This window comes from Manis pentadactyla, chromosome 14 (genome assembly GCF_030020395.1).
Source record: "Manis pentadactyla isolate mManPen7 chromosome 14, mManPen7.hap1, whole genome shotgun sequence".
In the NCBI taxonomy this organism is placed as follows: Eukaryota; Metazoa; Chordata; class Mammalia; order Pholidota; family Manidae; genus Manis; species Manis pentadactyla.
Genome location: NC_080032.1, coordinates 52,017,582 through 52,038,012, shown reverse-complemented (window position 1 = coordinate 52,038,012; position 20,431 = coordinate 52,017,582). Strand labels below are relative to the sequence as shown.

Here is a 20,431-nt window from a genome sequence, read left to right as displayed (position 1 = left end):
TCCAGTCTGTGCAATCACTGAAAACCCATGTCGGTTCCTATCTTCTCTTACCAACCCAGTCACCTCTTCCCTAGAAGCCAGAAGCCAAAAGCACCATGTACCTATAAATATAATCTAATAAGCATATATAATGTGATGTTTCTTAAACTTCAATCATTATTTAACTAACTCTTTAATTACTTTTATGTATTGGTTCCCAAAATATGTATCTTCAAAGGCAAAATATCACATGCTCTTATGTTCTACCTCTTGGTATATTCCATAAGGTCAAGAACAGTGTTATATACAATAAAGGCACGCAACAAATATTTGTTACAGTAAATAAATTGCTCATGATGCCATCAAAAACAAAACAAAATAACTATCCCTTCACAGGGAATGAGTATATAAAGTTAATTATAAAAATGAGGCTTTCAAACACAGGCTCCCCTCCCTTGACAAAATTAAGCTAGGATACCATAAAATGCATAAAGAATCAAGTAGATAGTTACTTATATGTAAATTATCAATTAAAGTGCATAAGTTCAGCTATTTTTTCCCCATCTCAATATGAAAAATATCTTATTACATTTTTAGGAAAAAAAACAAAAGAATGCTTATTAAATCATTAGGTCTGAAATTAAATGTGACTACCAAGTAAGAGTATTAGCTGGTACAAAAGATCCCTCACTACATTTACTCAGTGACTATGGCTCTATAAAGATAGTTACTTGGGCTTACTGTAGTGCAGTTAAAATTAGAATTTATAACACCCAGGAAGCTCACAGATAAATACAGCTTTTTTAACTGGGCAAATGCATATTATTCACTAACATGCAAAAAGAAACTAAGTTCTTTTGATTGTTAAGACTAGACAGCTCTTAATGCAAACCTACTGGAAAAGCTATTCAAAACCAACACATCATTCTAAGTGAATGATGCAGATCATATTAGTTATGCACACAAAACTAACAGATTCCAAGAAGCATGACACTGGGTTCCTAATATCAAAAGAGTCTATTTTAAAAAGGGGCTATGCATAGACAAATTTACATTTAAAAAATTTTGATAAGTACTTAAGTACATTTGAGAAATATGGATAAATTCCTTTAATGGACCACTGAAAACATGAAAAAGGGGCCTTTCCACAGCAAGTTTGGGGTGACTGAAAGGAAAAAAAGGGAAGAAAATTCTAGAGTGAGAGAAATTATATTGGTCTAGCTTGGTGGACCCTACCTGGAACAAGTATGGGTCTTCCTTCTTGATTTACAGAATGATGCTACCAAGGGAACTAGATTTCATTTAATTCACCTAGGGGTATTTTTAGAAAATGGCACCCATTAGAATGCATGGTATACATAATTCGGTAGTCAACAACAAAATTCATTAAAAAAATTATATCTATGTAATGTGAACTTGATAAATGTACTCACTATCCTTCATGAATCTGGAGGTTCATGAATGTGTATGAAAAATGAAATGAACTATGTTTAGAATTTTTAAGTTTTACGGAAAGGAAAGGAAGGAGAAAAAATATTATTTGGTATCCACTCATTATGCAGTGCTTCAAAAGGAAATAATGTAATGAGTTGCTAATCAAGGTAATTAATATTTACTTAGTACCTTCTATGTCAAAGTCATCATAGTAAGGTAACAAGAGGTAGAAGGTAGCTGGATATTGCTAAAAGTACTGAAGCAACGGAAAAGATGAATGTATAAAAGGGATCTTAGTATAGGTCATGGTTGGAGCAAACATGGAGTAGGAAGAGGGAAATGATCAATTCATTTGGAGATACAGGTGGCCCTGGGGAACACTGACAGGAGAATTCAGTAACAGCATAAGGATAGGAGGTACAGCGTACCAGAAAAGTAAGGGGAGCCTCAACCAGAGGACAGAAGGCCAGGGAACATAAGGAAGCCTGTGAGAAATAAGTTTTAAGATGACTACATGTGATCCTAGTCTCTTACACTAACACCGAGAGATTCTCTGGATATAACTAGAGGTGACAATGACCTGGACTTCAGGCATGGCTATTAGACTAGTCAACAGCTCCCTACTTTCCATGTTTAGCTCTCTTTAATCCCAAATGCCTAGAAAAGCTGAACAGTTTTAGAAGCTATGTGTCAATACTCCTCTTTTCTCAAACTTAAAGAGAAAGGGAGAGAATTACGAATCTCTGAATGTTTATGATCAAAAACTAAATGGTCATAAGGTCCAAGAAATACACAGTATCTTTTCAATCTACAATTGGCCTGAAAAGTGACTTCTAGTGGATCAAGGAAAACAAGCCATCAGAGGGCCCTGAGATATACACACCCAGCTTTTCTGGGATCCCAATTATATGCAAGTCACAAAATCTGCTGGCCTTCAATTTCATGAGAACAGCTATTTAGCCAAGTCTAAAATAAATCTTTGGAGGTAAAAGGTCTGAAAAACTCTGCTTAATGTAAGCCCTTAAGTATATGGTGTAGAGTTTTGAATCATGCAGATTAGTTGTTCCTAAACTGTCTGGAAGAATAAACTATAGCAGAATGTTCAGAAAAGTCCCCAAGACTTAAACTTTGGAAATCTATAGGCTGTGAGGAGGGATTCTGGGGTGCCCAGGGGACTTGCTTCTGGATGTTTTACCTTCAATTAACAGGAGAAAATTCCCCATGATATAAATACAGGGACAAATCTTTGGTGTGAGGTAAACACCAAAAGCCCAAGATTTTTAGCTTTCCTCTTTCAAAATGGGGATATTTGACAAGGATGTTAACCTTCAGGAACCTTCATTTTTTATCTTCCTTTACACCCATTAAAGGTTATATGGATTCCACTGCTTTTTGTTATTTCTACTATAGGCAAAGGATTTTTCTGGACCTTGAGGTTATCGATAACTGGTTTGAGTTTCCTGTTTCATAGTTTTTATATAGTTTTTACAATTAATAATCTCCCATCAAATCTTCTTTTAATCTTTTAAATGGGAGCTAGGAAAAGACAAAACCAAGAGCAGGAAAAGTAATGAGGATAAACTGTGCCTATAGGAAGGATGGCTTGCAGATGTCTCTGTAGCTGGGCAGTATGAATAGTCAATCAGAGAATGAAACCAGTATTGCAGAAGTTATGTCCCTCCTTATGTGATTTTTCCTAAGCCAGAGGAGTCAAAATAGCAGAAGCAAAATTATGACTTTTGGCAGGAAGAGATAAATCCTTGAGCTCTATGGCTGCAAAGGAATGAATTATTTGTTTAAAGAAACTGGAAAAACGAATGCCTGAATCCACGGCTTCCTCCCCAGAGGTACAGTCCCAGCCTTGTGGGATTTGCAAGGATTGTGCAGACTGTACTTCCTCCATGCTTAGAGATCTACTTCCACCTGCATGGCCTTAGCACCAGCAAGTCACACTTCTGCTCTGTATTTCTGTGCACTATGTCAGTAGTCTGAGGTAGGCTGATCTGCTCACTCCCAGCCATCTGGTCACCTCGAGCAACAGCTGCTGTGTTTCTTGGTGCCTTGGTCACAGGCTGCACGGGCCCGGAGTGGGTGGGTGGGAGGGCCGGGAGCATTTCCCCATGACCCTGTTAGCTTTACAGTGCAATTTTGCAGGACCAAAGGTTTTCAACACATTTACTGTGTCACAGTGGAAAAGCCTATACTCTAAGCCTCAGTTTCTTTCTGTGAAATTGCTGTTGTAGAAATCAAACACAATGATGCTTATTTAACCCACTGATTGGCCCAAAATAATATAGGCTTCTTAATGCATCTTCGTAACTTCTACTTTAACATTCCCATAAACACAAGGATGGGCATGAGAACACGCTTTTAGTAAACACCACTGTAAATCATGTATCCCAGGCTTGTGTATAGGATGTCTATCTCTTTAAAGGTGAATGGAATTAAGTTCAAACAGCTTTTAGGAGAACTAGACCCAATCCACTCCTGTTCTGGTGAACAGCCCCCACTACCAAGCTGGTTCCACTTGAGCAGCAAGCTCAGATATGGCATGTAACTTCTCACTATCCTGACAGACAGATGTCATACCAAATGCAGGAACTAAAATGCACAACTTTTCCTAAATATATAATGTCAAAAAATAAATTTAAAGAATACATACCCATATATGCTGCCCAGTGGATAGCACGTCTATCTTTTTTATCAAAAGCATTAATATTGGCACCTCTAGACAAGAGTAACTTTACCATCTGGAAAAAAACCCACAATTTCATCAAAATTCAGAAGTAGAACTGTTTAAGAATATGACTTGTGATGACTACTTGTCTCAATTTCTCTGACACTGAGTTTCTGCATTTGTAGAAAGGAAGGAGTTAGGCTAAATACTGAAGACCCTTTAACACAATTTAGTAAGTCACAGGAACAATATGAAAAAAGGGTTCACTGTGGGTGTTGCTAAAGTCAGGCATCAGTATCTTTTAAAGATACAACTTAATGTCCTGGTATTTTATGAACAAAGTACAAATCTGAAAAGCTTAAAGGTAAAATATTTAACAACAGGTTTTATTCCTTTTTATAACCCAAAGTGTTATTAAAATGCAAACTACTTTTCTTCCCAAAAATGTCTTAAATTTAATTCAAACACAAATGTCCTATCCATTATATCATTAGGACCTAGTGGTCACTGCACAGCCAACTTACCTCCTAACGCACCAAGAACATTTCTATTATGTCTAACCATATTTATAACAGTTTCCCACTGGAAAGAGCATTTCAGATTTCAAAAAGGGACACATCTTGTGACTGTAGCTGCAGTGGAGGCATAGATTCTTTATACTGCAGAGCAGAGCACAGTGAGAACTGCACGGCAGCCACTGGCTCACAGCCACGGGACCCTGGGAACGTCACCTTACCTCTGAGTTTCTGTGTCTCCAACAAAAATGGAGTGGATAAGCTGGCCTCAAAGGTTCTTCTAACTATGGTTCCTTCTTTCCGAGTCTTCTATGTACACATAAACCCCACTCTTTGTACGACAACTCCTAACATTAGGCAATGCTTGTGTGTAAGGGAACTAAATAGTAATTTTCTTAAACTGTTTTCTTTCAATGGTCTGTCGCTGAAGAATTCCTGACTAAATGTTGATAATAAACTATAAGAAGATATTTTTAAACTCAGCCTTCCATTGCTACTACCTTCCTGGCAACACAATGAAACTGTTGTCTTCCTAGACTATTTTCTCCACAGTGACAGAACATACTTTTTACATTGTGCCTAGCTGGCAGTGTTCTCCCTTGTCTCCCCAGGTTGACTATGAAATTCAGATGCATGGGCTGTATCTGATAAATACACTTCTAAATTTGAGAAAATTCTATCGTGAAATATCATGAAAAGAAGTCTGAGGGTTTGCTAAGGTACAATTAGACAAAAATCAGTAAGACAGAAATTTTTGTTTGCTTTTGCCACAGACTGATGAATGGCTAAAGAAGGCAAGTTCATGGATATTGGGGGACAAGGGGTGGTAGGACAGAAGGAGAGAATCACTGTTTAGTTGAATACCACCTACCTCACCATGTCCACTGAAAGCGGCATGATGTAATGCAGTTCTCCCTGCTCGATCGGACACGTTTACATTACTCAGAAGAGGCACCAAAGCTTCAGCGCACTTTACAGCTTTATTAGCAGCAGCTATGTGTAAAGGGGTTTGCCAGTTTTTGTCTCGAGCATTAACATCTGCAGAATGCTTCAAAAGTACCTGAACTGCTTCCTAAAACATGTAAGAAGTTATAAAAGACAAATGAGTTAACAGATTTAGAAATTTTACATATATGAAGGAAACAGTATTTCCTGAGAAAATAATAACAGTTCTCCTAGAACCTGCTATAAACAAGTAGGAATATACCCAAGGAAACAAAATATTATGAACAAGGGCAGTACTCAGCCATTATAAGATGCACCAAGATAAAATATTCCCCTTTTCTATCCTCCAATGAAAAGCTTAATAATCTCTATCAAAATGTGCAAGAAGAAATACTGACATTCTTCAAAAACATTTTTTTTCCAGATGGTGTGAAACATAATTCATACTTTCAACAGTTTTAAGAAGTTAGATTTATCACTTTGCTATTAAACATATAAAAACATAAAACACAGTATTTCCCAAAGTATTATACATGCTGTATTTTATAAAATGAACAATCATTAGGCTCCAGTTAGAGAGTGAAGAAGGAGGGGGTGGATACAAAATCTCTGCAGTGATGCTTTGGGAAAGTTGATTTTAACAGGGAAGTTTAACTGCACAAGGAAAACTTCACAATACATCTACAAATTGGACTCATTACAAGAGCCTAAAGAATCAAGTATGCCATCAACTTTAAGCAATACACTCAAAACTAAACTTAGCAAAAAGTTTTCCCTTTTACTGGCACTCCTACCTTTGGTGGAGAAATGACAAACTACCTGTGAAAAGGATCCGAACCAGAACAGAATCCTTTCAGTTTTGTCAAGGTGTAAGTATTTAAGTCTAGTAAAACTGACCCTCAATTTTCTTATCTGTAAAGAGAGGAAATACCCTCTGTTCACCGCTCTAAGGTGTCCTCTAAAGTAAAAAGCCTGATGTACATAAAGTGTTTGAAAGTGCAACTATAAATACACGAAGTAGCAAGGAAGACTAAACAAAATACTATTATCTATGATTCACAACTAGCTTCTTAAGCTTTTCAAATAAAAAGTAATCAGAATTGTCTGAAACATGGAAAACAGCACAAGTATTGAACAGGATGGGTGAAAGACTGGAGATATGCCCAGTAATCTATCAACCTAAGGAAATCGGCCAGCTAATCAAAGATATGTATGGAGACCTACCTTATGACCCTACAGTTTTACCCAGTTATGCTATGTATGTCCTTGGGAGAAGGGAGAAAATAGTTATTACAATCATTTCCTGGTATCTCAAAAACATAAACCAAAAGCTACCTCAAATTCTGCTTTCTACATATCTTTCTGTGGTTATGTTTTCTATTAACGGAATAAAGTACAGCTCTCTGTTGCCCTCAGGACGTAATGGAAATAACCAAAAGAACACTGGTGAAATTGATAGTCCTGACTAGGTTTTCCAGCAGTTTTGCTAATTGTTAGTTGGTTCTATTTTCAAAAGAAAAATGATCCTCACAGTTCACAGAAGATGGTCAGATTTTATAGCTGTTTCCCATAATACTGAAAAAGAGTAAAAATACTACATGGCCCAGTAAGTTTTAGGCAGAAAACAGACTTAAGAAACTTACTACATTCTAACCTACAAACTGCCCTGAAGTTCAGGCTAAGTATGCAGTCTTTAAAAATCAGTAGTCAAGTCTCTGAGTGGAACCTGCAATCTTCCTTTAACCTGAATTATTTTCCTAAAGAATTTTTGGTCTCTCCAAATACACAGTTCTTTTTGATGATTTAATTTGGCAAAACTCCACTAATTTTTTTGATATCATTAATATACAATCACATGAGCAACATTCTGGTTACTAGATTCCCCCTATTATCAAGTCCCCACCATATACCCCATTACAGTCACTGTCCATCAGCTTAGTAAGATGCTGTTGAGTCACTACTTGTCTTCTCTGTGCTACATATATCCTTCCCCGAGCCCTCCCCCCCACATTATGTGTGCTAATCGTCATTTACAAATATATTCTCCCATACTGTAGGATGCCTTTTTGTTCTGCTGATGGTGTCCTTTGTTGTACAGAAGCTTTTTAGCATGATGTAGTCCCAGTTGTTCATTTTTTATTTTGTTTCCCTTGCCTGAGGAGATGCATTCAGGAAAAAGTTGCTCATGTTTATAGTCAAGAGATTTTTGCCTACATTTTCTTCTAAGAGTTTTATGGTTTCATGACTTGTATTCAGGTCTTTGACCCATTTTGAGTTTACTTTTGTGTATGGGGTTAGACAATAATCCTCTTGCATGTAGCTATCCAGTTTTGCCAACACCAGTTGCTGAGGAGGCTGTCATTTCCCCATTGTATATCCATGGCTCCTTTATCATATATTACTTGACTATATATGCTTGTGTTTATAACTGGGCTCTCTAGTCTGTTCCATTGGTCTATGGGTCTGTTCTTGTGCCAGTACCAAATTGTCTGGATTACTGTGGCTTTATAGTAGAGCTTGAAGTTGGGGAGCCTAACCCCCTGCCCTTTATTCTTCCTACTCAGGATTGCTTTGGCTATTCGGGGTCTTTTGTGGTTCCATATGAACTTTAGAACTGTTTGCTCTAGTTCATTGAAGAATGCTGTTGGTATTTTGATAGGGATTGCATTGAATCTGTAGACTGCTTTATGCAAGATGGCCATTTTGACAATATTAATTCTTCCTATCCATGAGCATGGGATGTTTCCATTTATTGGTATCTTTTTAAATTTCTCTCATGAGTGTCTTATAGTTTTCAGAGTATAGGTCTTTCACTTCCTTCATTAGGTTTATTCCTAGGTATAAAACTCCACTAATTTTAACAGTCATCTTCCCAACAATCATACCAAAAAATGAATAGGTATGACTGACTAGGTTCCAATGATGATAATGTTTATCTTTCTTAATTGCTTTTATTTAACAAAACTTCTTTACAAGAAGACTAATCACAAACTTAATATTACATGGAATTCACAGTTAAAAATATTTTGGTAAATATGTCTTGGTTTTGCATAACCCCAGATTTGCCCAAGATCACACAGCTACAAGTGATCTCTGAAGCCAGTTCTCCAATCCAAGTTCCATAGTTCATCAGCTAAAGTACACCAGGGTCCTGGTCCAAGTTAAGATGTGTGCTTAAGTGCACCCACTATTGCATCCCTCCTTCCAGGCAGGAGACACAGGTCTACCTCAGACGTACTGTAGGTTTGGTTTCAGATGCTGCAAAAAAGTGAGTATCACAATACAGCAAGTCAAATAAAATTTTTGCTTTCCCAGTGCATATAAAAATTATATTTACACTACACTGTAGTCTATTAAGTGTATAACAGCATTATGTCTAAAAAAAAAATTTACCTTAATTCAAAATACTTTATTGCTAAAAAATGCTGACCATCATCTGAGCTTTCAGGGAGTCAATCTTTTGCTGGAGGAGGGCCTTGTCTCATTGTGGATGGCTGCTGATTCATCAGGATGGTGGTTGCTGAAGGTTGGGTGGTTGTAGCAGTTTCTTAAAACAAGAAAGAAGTTTGCCACATGAAATGACTCTTCCTTTCATGAACAATTTCTCTATAGCATATGGTGTTGTTTGATAGCATTTTACTGACAGTGCAACTCTTTCAAAATTGGAGTCAATCCTCACAAACCCTGCTGCTGCTTTGCTACCTAAGTTTATGTAATATTCAAATCCTTTGTTGTCATTTCCACAATCTTCATTCGGAGCAGATTCCATCTCAAGAAACCACTTTCTTTGCTTATCTGTTAAGAAGCAACTCCTCATCCATTAAAGTTTCATCATGAGATACAGCAATTCAGTTCCCTGTTCAGGTTCCACTCTAATTCTAGTTCTCTTGCTATTTCTACCACACCTGTAGTTACTTCTTTGGAAGGCTTGAACTTCTCAATGTTCTCCATGTGAGCTGGAATCAGATGATTCCAAACTCTTGTTGATATTTTAACCTCTGGCCATGAATCACCCATGTTCTTAATGTCACCTAGAAATGGTAAGTCCTTTCCAAAAGGTTTCCTATTTACTTTGCCCAGATCCATCAGAGGAATTACAATCTGTGGTAGCTGCAGCCTTACGAAATGTATTTCTGCAATACTAAGACTTGTAAGTCAAAATGACTCCTTGATTCCTGGGCTGCAGGATGGATGTTGTGATGGGCATGAAAACAACATGAATCTTGTGCATCTCCATCAGAGCTCTTGGGTGACCAGCTGCATTGTCAACAAGCAGGAATATTGTGAAAGGAATCCTTTTTCTGCACAGTGGGGCTTAAAATATTCAGTAAATCATGTTGTAAACAGATGTGCTGTCATCCAGACTTTGTTGTTTCATTTATAGAGCACAGGCAGAGGAGAATTAAGCATAATTCTTAAGGGCCCTAGGATTTTCAGAATGGGCAATGAGCACTGGATTCAACTTAAAGTCCCCACCTGCATTAGCTGCTAACAAGAAAGTCAGCTGTCCTTTGAAGCTTTCAAGCCAGGCACTGACTTCTCTTTAGCTATGAAAGTCCTAGATGGCATCTTCTTCGAACAGAAGGCTATTCCATAACACTGAAAATCTGTTGCTGAGTGTAGCCACCTTCATGCGTTACCTTAGCTGATCTTCTGTGTAAATTGCTGCAGCTTCTACACAAGTACTTGTTGCTTCACCTGCACTTTTCTGTTATGAACACAGCTTTTTCCTTAAACCTTATGAATCCCTCTGCTAGCTTCAGATTATTCTTCTGTATCTTCTTCCCCTCTCTCAGCCTTCAAAGAATTGAAGAGAGTTAGGATTTTGCTGTGGATTATGTTTTGTCTTAAGGTAATGTTGTGGCTGGTTTGACCTAGGCCACTAAAACTCTCCCCATATCCATAATTAGGATATTCTGATTTATCATTTCATGTGTTCATGGGGCATTCATGTATTTGTTAAATTTCTTCAAGCGCTGTTTCTTTGCATTCAAAGCCTGGCTAACTGTCTGGCATAAGAGGCCTACCTTTTGGACTATCTCTGCCTTTGACCTACTTTCCTTACTAAGCTTTTAATCATCTCTAACTTTTGATTTAAAATGACAGATGTGGGGAAGTTGGGGTTGCTATGGCCAGGATCCTCACTGAACTTAAACCACCTGATGATGTAACTGGCCTGTTGCTAGGCTACCGCTTCCACATCTTTAGGCAATAAGCTATTATCGTACTATATAGAGAGCTCAGCCCAGTGCTCTGGGTGGAGGTAGAGATGCTAGTGCTCAACCTACTGCTGGGAGAACAAGCTGGGTAATAAACCCTTTCACCCCAAAGAACATTTGCTGTCATTTTCTTTGGTCACATTGAATCCATAGCAAACTTGCTCAGGGCTGAAACCCATTGGCAAGACAATTCGCGTAGTCGGCAGGGTTCATTGTTGACCAAGGAAAAAGACAGGCTACCCTTATGAGCGGGGTGCTTAGCAGGTTGCCCCTGTAAATGGGGAGACAGTGGATTGTCCCCCAGTGGGGATGTGGTCTGAGGTGGCTTGCCTCCTAGAGGACTGGGCACCACCCCAGGACTGGAGGCAAGTGGAGGTGATACCTGAGGCTGTACGGATAGCCCTTGGTATAATAAGTAGGTCTTTTGAGAGACAGAGTGCCCCTGTGAGGCAGCAGGGACTGTGGGTTGGCTGCTTCTCACAGTATTAAAAAGTCTACAGAAGAGAAGGACTTGCTCCTGAAAAACACTCAAGAAATGGCAGCAAGAGAATGCAAGCTGCAAAATTCTGTGGATTCCCTGAAGAAGGAAATGGCATTGATGCAAGAGGAGGCAGCACGAGAACGCCAGCAGCAAGGTGCCGTTGGAGAGGGAAAAGATTCCTTACGGAATTAGATGGCATCACTGCCAGGTGCTATGAAGGAGGAAAAGGCCATAAAAGAAAAAGACGAACTCCTGAGGGAAGCACAGGTGGAGGTGGCACGAGAACACCACCTGCGAAGCACTGAGGTGCTGTCATTTTCTTTGGTCACATTGAATCCATAGCGAACTTGCTCTGAAGCGAACAGAGCTGCTGAAGACTGAGTTAGCATTGCTGCGTGGCATGGTAGAAGAGGTAAAGGTTGTAGCAGAAGAGGCACTCAGGGAAGGGGAAAGAAAGGTGCCATCAGCCCCGGAAATGGAGGAGCTGGGGAAGGATGAAGGGATGGTGCTGGAGGCACTGAAAGCATGCCCAGTGGTTGTGAAGAAAATAAAGACCCAACAGCTGAAAGTTCCCCAAGGAGAAGAGCAGCCCCCTCCCCAGGTCATGGAGCACTCTATGCTCTGCCCCTATACTCAGGCTGAGCTGGTGGATTTGGGCTCTCAGTTTAGGCAGAAGCCCTCAGAGTCAATATCAGCTTGGCTCCTGCGTCTGTGGGACTTAGGGGTGGATGGAATTGTTTTGTTGGGATCAGAGATGGGAAAGCTGGCTTCCCTGACAGTGCAGCCCGGCTTGAGGCAGTGATTACAAAATGCACATCAGACCCCAGGGAGTCACTCCCTCCTCGACTGGCTTATGGCTGCACTTCGTGCTGTGTGGCCCAATCAGGGTGATCTGCCATCCTCTCCAGTTAGATGGCAGATGTATGCTGAGCTCCAACAGGTGTTAGAAGAGCTAGGCATAAGAAGTGCCATCTATAGTCCAGGGAATTATGGCCCAGAGGAAGAGATTTTCACTACTGGGATGAGAAATATTGTGCTTCAAATGGCTCCCACATCCCTCTTTGGGTCTCTAGGGGCCATTCTTTCGCCTCACTTAGGGCATCCCATAAGCGAGGTGACACATACAGTAGCAGACTTAGGAGAGGCTGAAGCAATGAGAACACAGAAAGAAATAAGGTCTGCTACTCACAAGAAGAATTTAAAGGGCCCCATGAAGGTTACGAGGACCCAGATGTGGGTTGATTTAATATGGGTAGGAGCAGATGGAAGGAAATTAGATGGGAAGTCAAATAGGATGTTACTAGAGCTATGGTAATAGCTGAAACCAGAGCAGCAGTTCCAGTCATTAAGACCAAAGAAGGAGAGGTCAGAGACAGAGCCAAAAGTCTGGCCTGTGTGTTTGCAAGACTTCCTGCTGGAAAGCGAGCCAACCTCACTTGAGCCCACACAGGAAGATGATTGGGGAACATGGTTTGACTGAGGGGAAGGTCAAGGTATCTGCCCTGAGGGACCAGGGGGAGACCGGAGGCCACATGTTCAAATAGCTATCAGTTGGTCCTCAGTGAACATACAACGTGTCCTGGCCCTGGTGGACACGGGCTGAATGTTCACTGATTCATGGTAACCTTGAGCAGTTCCCTGGGACTCCCACTATGATAGATGGATACAGGGGAAAGGCTATCAGAGTGAAAAGAGCCCAAATCCCTTTGGGAATAGGGTGTCTACCCCCAAAAGAATATACAGTGTATGTATCTCCTATCCCTAAGTACATTTTGGGGATTGATATCCTGCAGGGTCTATGGTTGCAGACCAAAGCAGGTGAGTTCAGACTGAGAATATGTGTGGTGAAGGCAGTTCTGAGGGGACATGTTAGATACCCGCCCATAGCTTTGCTTGTGCCTTGGTGGGTGACTAATACCAAACAATACAAATTGCTTGGAGGGCATAAAGAGATTGGAGAAACTCTCCAGGAGCTGGAAAGGTGGGCATTATAAAGCCCACCCATAGTCTTTTCAATTCCCCAGTGTGGCCAGTAAAAAAGCCAGATGGCTCCTGACGTATGACTGTGGATTACAGAAAACTGAATAAAGTCATGCCCTCTATGCATGCTGCTATCCCCTCTCTTGCAGGCCTGATGGATACCCTCAGCCATGAACTAGGAACATACCATTATGAGGTAGATCTTGCTAATGCCTTCTTTTCCATTGACATTGAGTAGGAAAGTAAGGAACAGTTTGCTTTCATGTGGGAAGGATGGCAAGGGACTTTCACCATCCTTTCACAGGCATACCTCTACAGCCCCAACATCTGTCACAGACTTGTTGCCCAGGACTTGGCTACATGGGAGAAACCGCAAATGGTGCGGCTATACCATTATATTGATGACGTCATGCTCATGTCTGATTCTCTTTCAAATCTAGAAGGTGCAGCACCTAGACTGCTGAAACATCTATAGGAGAAAGGATGGGCTGTGAACAGCACCAAGGTTCAGGGACCTGGTTTGTCTGTCAAATTCTTGGGGGTCATCTGGTCAGGTAAGACCAAAGTTATACCAGAAGCAGTTATAAAGTCCAGGCCTTTCCTACCCCTACAACTGTAGCATTGCTACAGGAGTTTCTGGGTCTTCTAGGCTACTGCAGAGTGTTTATCCCACACTTGGCACAAATTCTGAAGCCCTTATACTGGTTGGTACGAAAGGGCGTTGGGTGGGACTGGGATGAGACACATGCATCTACACTTTACTACAGCAAAACGGGCAGACAAGGTTGTGCAGGCCTTGAGTGTGATAGACCCATCAAGGCCCTGTGAGCTGGATGTTCATGTGACTGAAGATGGTTATGGGTGGGATCTCTGGCAGTGGCTTGAACGAACTCACCAACCTATTGGATTCTGGTCACAACTCTGGAAAGGGGCAGAGGTACGATGCACTTTGATAGAAAAACAACTGGCTGTGTATCATGCCTTGCTGGCTACATAACTCATCACTGGAATGGCCCCAATAAAGGTAATAACCAACTATCCCATCTTGGGGTGGGTACGAGACTGGACCCAAAAGCCAATGAGTGGTGTGGCACAAACACCCACACTGCCCAAGTGGTGTGCTTACCTATAGCAGTGTAGTGCCCTCTCTAGTAGCCACTTGAGTGTAGAACTCTAATGCTCATTGGGGCTGGTGACATATACTAGTGAAAAGCAGGAAGAACTTGGTTTTGAACCATTAGTAGCAAAGAGTCCCTATTGGGAGGAAAGAGCCCCTATACCCAAAGATGCATGATACACAGACAGCTCCAGGTGTGGGCAGTCCCCAAAATGGAGGGCCATAGCTTTCCATCCTAAGACTGAGACAATATGGATGGAAGATGGTGAGGGGAAGAGCAGCCAATGGGCACAGCTGCAGGCTGTGTGGCTTGTGATCAGCCAGGAGCCCTCCCCTATAGTTGTCGGCACTGACAGCTGGGCTGTCTATTGGGGCTTGACCCTGTGGCTACCAACCTGGTACCATGTCAACTGGTTGGTTGGTCACCAACCCCTTTGGGGGAAAGAATTGTGGCAAGACTTATGGGCCTGTGGTCAGACTAAAATAATTACAATATATCATGTGACAGGTCATTTGACACTGGCATCCCCAGGAAATGAAGCAGATAAATTGGCCCAGATACGTTGGTTAGAAGGAAAGCCTGCCTCTGATGTAGCCCAATGGTTACATCAGTGTTTGTTGCATGTGGGGCCAAAAGCCAATGTGGGCTGTAGCCCATCGGTGGGGCTTGCCTTTGATCTTTGAAGAAATTAGTAGAGCCCAGCAGGAGTGTGTCATGTGCTCCAAAAGGGACTTATACCGAGTTCCACAGCAACAATGGACAATAGCTAAGGGGCCCATTCTCCTCATCAGGTGGCAGATATACTATACTGGGCCTGTACCTGTGTCAGAAGGTATCGATATGCCATGACCTGTGTGGACACAGCTACTTGACTTCTGGTGGCTTTTCCTACCTGTTGTGCAGACCAGCAGATGACCAAAAAAGGCTTGGAGCGTCTCTTTGCTGCCTAAGGTCGACCACAGGTAATTGAGAGTGAATCAGGGCATCCATTTTACTGGACATACAGTGCAAGAATGGGTGCGACAGCTGGGAATCGAATGGAAGTTTAATGTGCCATACAATCCTACTGCAGCAGGCATGATAGAGAGGCACAATGGCTTGTTAAAATCCGGACTAAAGTTAGATATCAATAGTCTTCGAGGATGGTCAGTCTGCTTATGGACTGTGCTACGGCATTTGAACAAGAGACCCGAAAGGGAGCCCTGAAGACATGTTAACACATATTGCTGCCTCCCCTATACAATTGCAAGTACAAACCAAGGAAGCCGAGGTTTGGTCATGAGAAAAATATCTTGCTGCCAGCACCAACTGCACTGAACCCCCGAGACTCCATTGAGTGGACGTGGCCTTGGACCTTTTGACACATGGACCAATGATGGCTGGCTCTCCTGACCTTGGGGACAAGGCCTGGAAGCTGGCCTCCTGTGTATTCCTAGAATAACAGCAGAGTGGCCCCCAAAGGTCAGAGTAATATATCCTGAGCGACCAGAAGGTAGGAGCATCCTACTGGGGAGTTTTGTTTTATCATTATGTCCAGTGCATGCACCTACAGTAGCACTATATATAGACCCTTCAGTAACCCCTATGGGGAAAGGAGTAAAAGTACTAGACCTGGAAGGGACCCCCTTCCTGCTATAGTTCTGTCACAGGACCACTCTCTTGCATGCATCCTACCTGATGGACAAAATTTGCCTATGTTGGTGTCATTAAAGCATGCGTCTTATCGCCCCTAAGGTCTTTGTGGATTGGGAACTTCCTCTGGCTGGAGAATTATTATAATTTTGGTTATTAGGAACCTCCTCTGGCTTGAGGATTATTATGATTTTTGTTACCCGCATCAAAATCTTGTTGTATCTTAATTTTTGTTATTACCTCTAAGTTGTTGTTATCCTTTGTTGCTGTTGTGGAATCTGGTTACAGTGCTCCAGCATTCTCACACAGGGACCATCGCGGAAGATTGAAAGTGTGTAGATTGTAAGGCAAGAATCCTGGAGGGCTGGAGTGTGGGGAAGTTGGGGTTCCTATGGCCAGGATCCTCACTGAACTTAAACCACCTGATGATGTAACCGGCCTGTTGCTAGACTACCACTTCCATACCTTTAGGCAATAAGTTATTATTGCACTATATAGAGAGCTCGGCCCGGTGCTCTGGGCAGAGGCAGAGACGCTAGTGCTCGACCTACCCCAGGGAGAACAAGCCGGGTAATAAACCCTTTCACCCCAAAGAACGTTTGCTGTCATTTTCTTTGGTCATACTGAATCCATAGCGAACTTGCCTGGGGCTGAAACCCATTGGCAAGACACACTTTTACTTTAACACTTAGAGGCCACTAGGGTTATTAAGTGGCCTCGTATTGTTGTGTCTCAGCGAATAGTGAGGTCCAAGGAGAGAGAGACAGATGGGGAAACAGCCAGTTAGTGAAGCACTCAGAACATACACAATATTCATCAAGTAAGTTCTCTGTCTTACATGGATGTGGTTCTTGGTATCCCCAAATAATTATAATATTAACGTCAAAGATGACTGATCACAGATCACCATGACAAATATAGTAATAAAGAAAAAGTTTTAAATATTACAAGAATTACCAAAAAGTGAGACAGAGACACAAAATGAACAAATGCTGCTGGGGAAACAGCACCAACAGACTTGCTTGAGGCTGGGTCACCACAGATCTTCAGTCTGTAAAGACCAATGTGGGTGAAAGGTAGTGAAGCAAAGTATGATGAAACAAGGCACACCTATACAGGTGTTTATAATCCTTCCCAGCCACTTTCCCCTCTAGTTTGCCCAGTTCTTGTTCTTAGTTCAAAACAGAGTTGACAATGAGGAATGCAAAGAACAAAGAGACAAAGAGTTCCCCCATTTCTCTTCAAGAAACATTCTCCTGAGGCACTGGAGTTCCCCTTCCATCTCCAGAACCATCTGGTCCTGTGATGGGGAAAAGAGTAGCTATACTTTCTTGTCTCTCACAATTTGAGTAACTGAAGAAACAGTGGACTAACATAAGTTTATACAATCACACATTTTTATATTTTAAATTACTTTAAAATATGTTCAATAAGAGAGACGCTAGAGCAGCTGGCCAATACCCTGTCCCGTGGACCTACTCTGAGCTCCTGGGTTCTGACGACACCAGCAGTCCCTTCCTTCTGCTCTCCCAGCCCTGATAGTGACCTACTTCTGAATCCTGTGTCTACCACCTCTTGGCTCTGGGATGATAGGAAGACCATTCCAGCCATAGATAATAAACAAGCAAGCAAATGAAAAAACCAACAACAGGAATTGAAGAAGTGGCTCAGCCTCTGAAGACTATCTAGAACTGTAAGTTGGGCAAGCTCTACTTAGGCAACCTTGACAATAAGAAAAACAAAAAATAAAACCGTATAAGAAAACACTGCCATCATCAAGATGCCCAAAGCATGTGTTGTAGAATCTCCAAGGGGACTTTTCTGGATCTAGACTGTAAACCAGAGGAAGCAAAAGAATGATGAATAATGAACAATGAAGCCTGCCAATTCTATGGTAGCTACAGAAAGGAATTTCACCCTGGGAATCAAGAGCAATTTCTTGGTGATTTAATAGAATTTTACCATCAGCCAGCAACTGTACAGAATATTTTTTTTTGGAGCAGGTCTTTCATCTACCAGAAAGGCCTTCATAGGATGAACTGTTTATGTTAAAATAAATAATAGTAGCATTCAAGAAAGTCTGTCATTTTGGTTTTAAAAACAAAATTCCCCTTACTAATGCAAAAAAAAAAAAATGTTGAATAGCATCAACTATCATAAGACAGGTAAAAGTGATGCTCTGGGCACAATGCATTTTTTAAAAGTACCCATATAAATAATATGTTTTAGAAAGGCAGTAAAATGACAGAAAAAGACAATCCAAGTTTTTGTCCCATCTCTGCCACTTAATAGCTAAGTAGTTAACTACAGTTTTTTCAAAACACCTATCCTACAAAGACATCATGAGGACTACAAGACACGGCAAATATAACAATGAATGTTCTCCAAAAACGTTGAGTTGTTTTGAAGAGCAAACAATATGCAGGGTTACAAATAAGAAGCAACTGGTCTTCCGCATAGGACACAACATGTTTTAAGGTTTATATATTGAGCACCAGTAAAATGTGGGAGCAAACAATATTTTTGAAATTAATTTTGGTGTTTAAACAATACTACAATGAATCATTATATACTGCTTAGATTATTTCTTCATTACATGAGCAGAATCTCTGCAACACATCTGTCAGGCTATTGTGAACTACCAGAGAAAAGCTGAGGAAGATTTTGTAAGAAAAATAACTTCTCTCTTGTATGAAGTATAAAAGTATAAAAGTATGCATTGCTACTTGCTACTTTAGACTCTCCAAGAGGCCTTTTTCAGTCACAAAAAGGAAATGGAACAATTAACTTGGTTTGTAAAAATTCTAAAGTAAAATGATCAGTCTAGGTATTTTCAGTTGCTTTTTCCTTCTTTTGAAAACACAGAATTTGAATATGGGCTCAAAGGTAGGCCTACTTAGTTAATGTTTTTTATGTACAATATATTTACTAAAAGAAATTTCATACCTCACTACAAGATGCAACTGCTCTGTGTAAAGGTGTCAACCATTTGCTGTCTTTGGCATTAACTCTAGCTCCTGCAACAAGAAGAAGAAAATAAATTGAAATATTTTACATAAAATATTTTAAATAAATCTCCTGAAATAATAATATGTAGTCCAAATTGGATAAATAACAATTGAAAAAAGTAGTACTTTATTTTTTATACTTTACGTTAATAAATTACCCTTAAATTATTTGTAATTAGTAAATTATAAAACAAAATTATCCAATGAGGTGTTAGCTCTTCTTATTAAAAATAAAAGAAACACCATTTTATATATAGGCTAGAAAAGCCACCTTTATACAGAGCATATCCAAAGTAAAAATTGGACCCCACTTCAGAATGTGTGCTGAAAAATTCAAATACTTAAATAAATGAATATAAATACTCAAGACATAAAACACAGATCATTACATTAAGTCTTCATTATATTTCTTTACTAATGAATGTATGTTATAAAACAACAGAATATCAAAACTTCACTAGTGATGATTAAAAATTCATTAGTACTATAAGGCTATTATACAAAATAGATATAATGTCTTTAGCCTTTAGGAAAAAAATTGAGAAAGAAATGAATTGACGCACACGTCTTTCTGGCTTTATACCTAAAGCTTTAAGGAAGCAGTAATTAAAAACACCACCACCAAACCAACTATGTACAGTTCTTTAAAAATCATAAGTCAATGGACAAAAACATCCTTAATATATTGGAAATACATTTACTTAGACAAAAAGTAGATTACATAATTTGAGGGGGGAAAACCTATTACCTACATAAAATCCATTGATTTAGTACCCAAGACCCAACGAGAGGCAGAACATTGGAGGACCATTTCTGTATCTGCGTGGAGAGAAACAACCCTAGCTCTTAGCAGGACAGAGGAACTGGTGACAGGCCCTGCACTACAAGCAGTCCTAGATTTATGACAAAAATCGTAACTAGCTTGTGAGAAGGGACTTTAGTTCTCTATCTAGTTCAATCTCCTTATTTTCTAGATGATGAAATGCAGGTACAGAAAACAGCTTGACATCAGAGTCAACTAGAACAGAAGCAAGGCTAGACTTCAGGCCTCCTAATGTTTATGGTCTGCTCCGAGAGTAAGAGTGCAGGTAATAATCAAGTGCAGTGACTCCGAGTTATGTCTTTAATAAGTACTAGCTATCCATCCCTAACTAGTTGTGTGATCCCTTTGAACCTAAGTTTCTTCATCTATGAAACATATTTCCTAATACCTTGTTACAAAGATTAACATATAATAAATGTGCCACTACATGTAGTAGTACAGATACGTTAGATAGATTTAAAAGTCTTGAATGTGAAAAAATGAAATGAAATTCATATGTAGAAAACTGACCACAAATGCAGCTGTTGAAATTCTGAGTAGCTGAACTCTGGACAGTGACAGTAAAGATACTGGAAAAATCAAGAACCAATATGAGAGCTTTCAAGACTGCTCAGTTAGGC

The 20,431-nt window shown here is 40.2% G+C and overlaps 1 protein-coding gene across 7 annotated transcripts in view; it reads right to left on the bottom strand.

Annotated features, from left to right (window-relative positions):
• The window catches only part of ANKRD28 (ankyrin repeat domain 28), a 223,431-nt gene that overhangs the window by 45,166 nt on the left and 157,834 nt on the right, over positions 1-20,431 (bottom strand). For 4 of the 7 annotated variants that reach the window (XM_036901016.2, XM_036901018.2, XM_057491523.1 and 1 more), the window contains exons 4-5: positions 5,477-5,677; positions 4,076-4,163 (exon numbers count right to left, since the gene is read on the bottom strand). In XM_036901016.2, the coding sequence (XP_036756911.1) occupies positions 4,076-4,163; positions 5,477-5,677 (289 nt within the window). Of the gene's footprint in view, positions 1-4,075; positions 4,164-5,476; positions 5,678-18,926; positions 18,998-20,431 lie in introns of all 7 variants that reach the window. The other 3 variants (XM_036901013.2, XM_036901012.2, XM_036901011.2) reach the window with 1 other exon arrangement.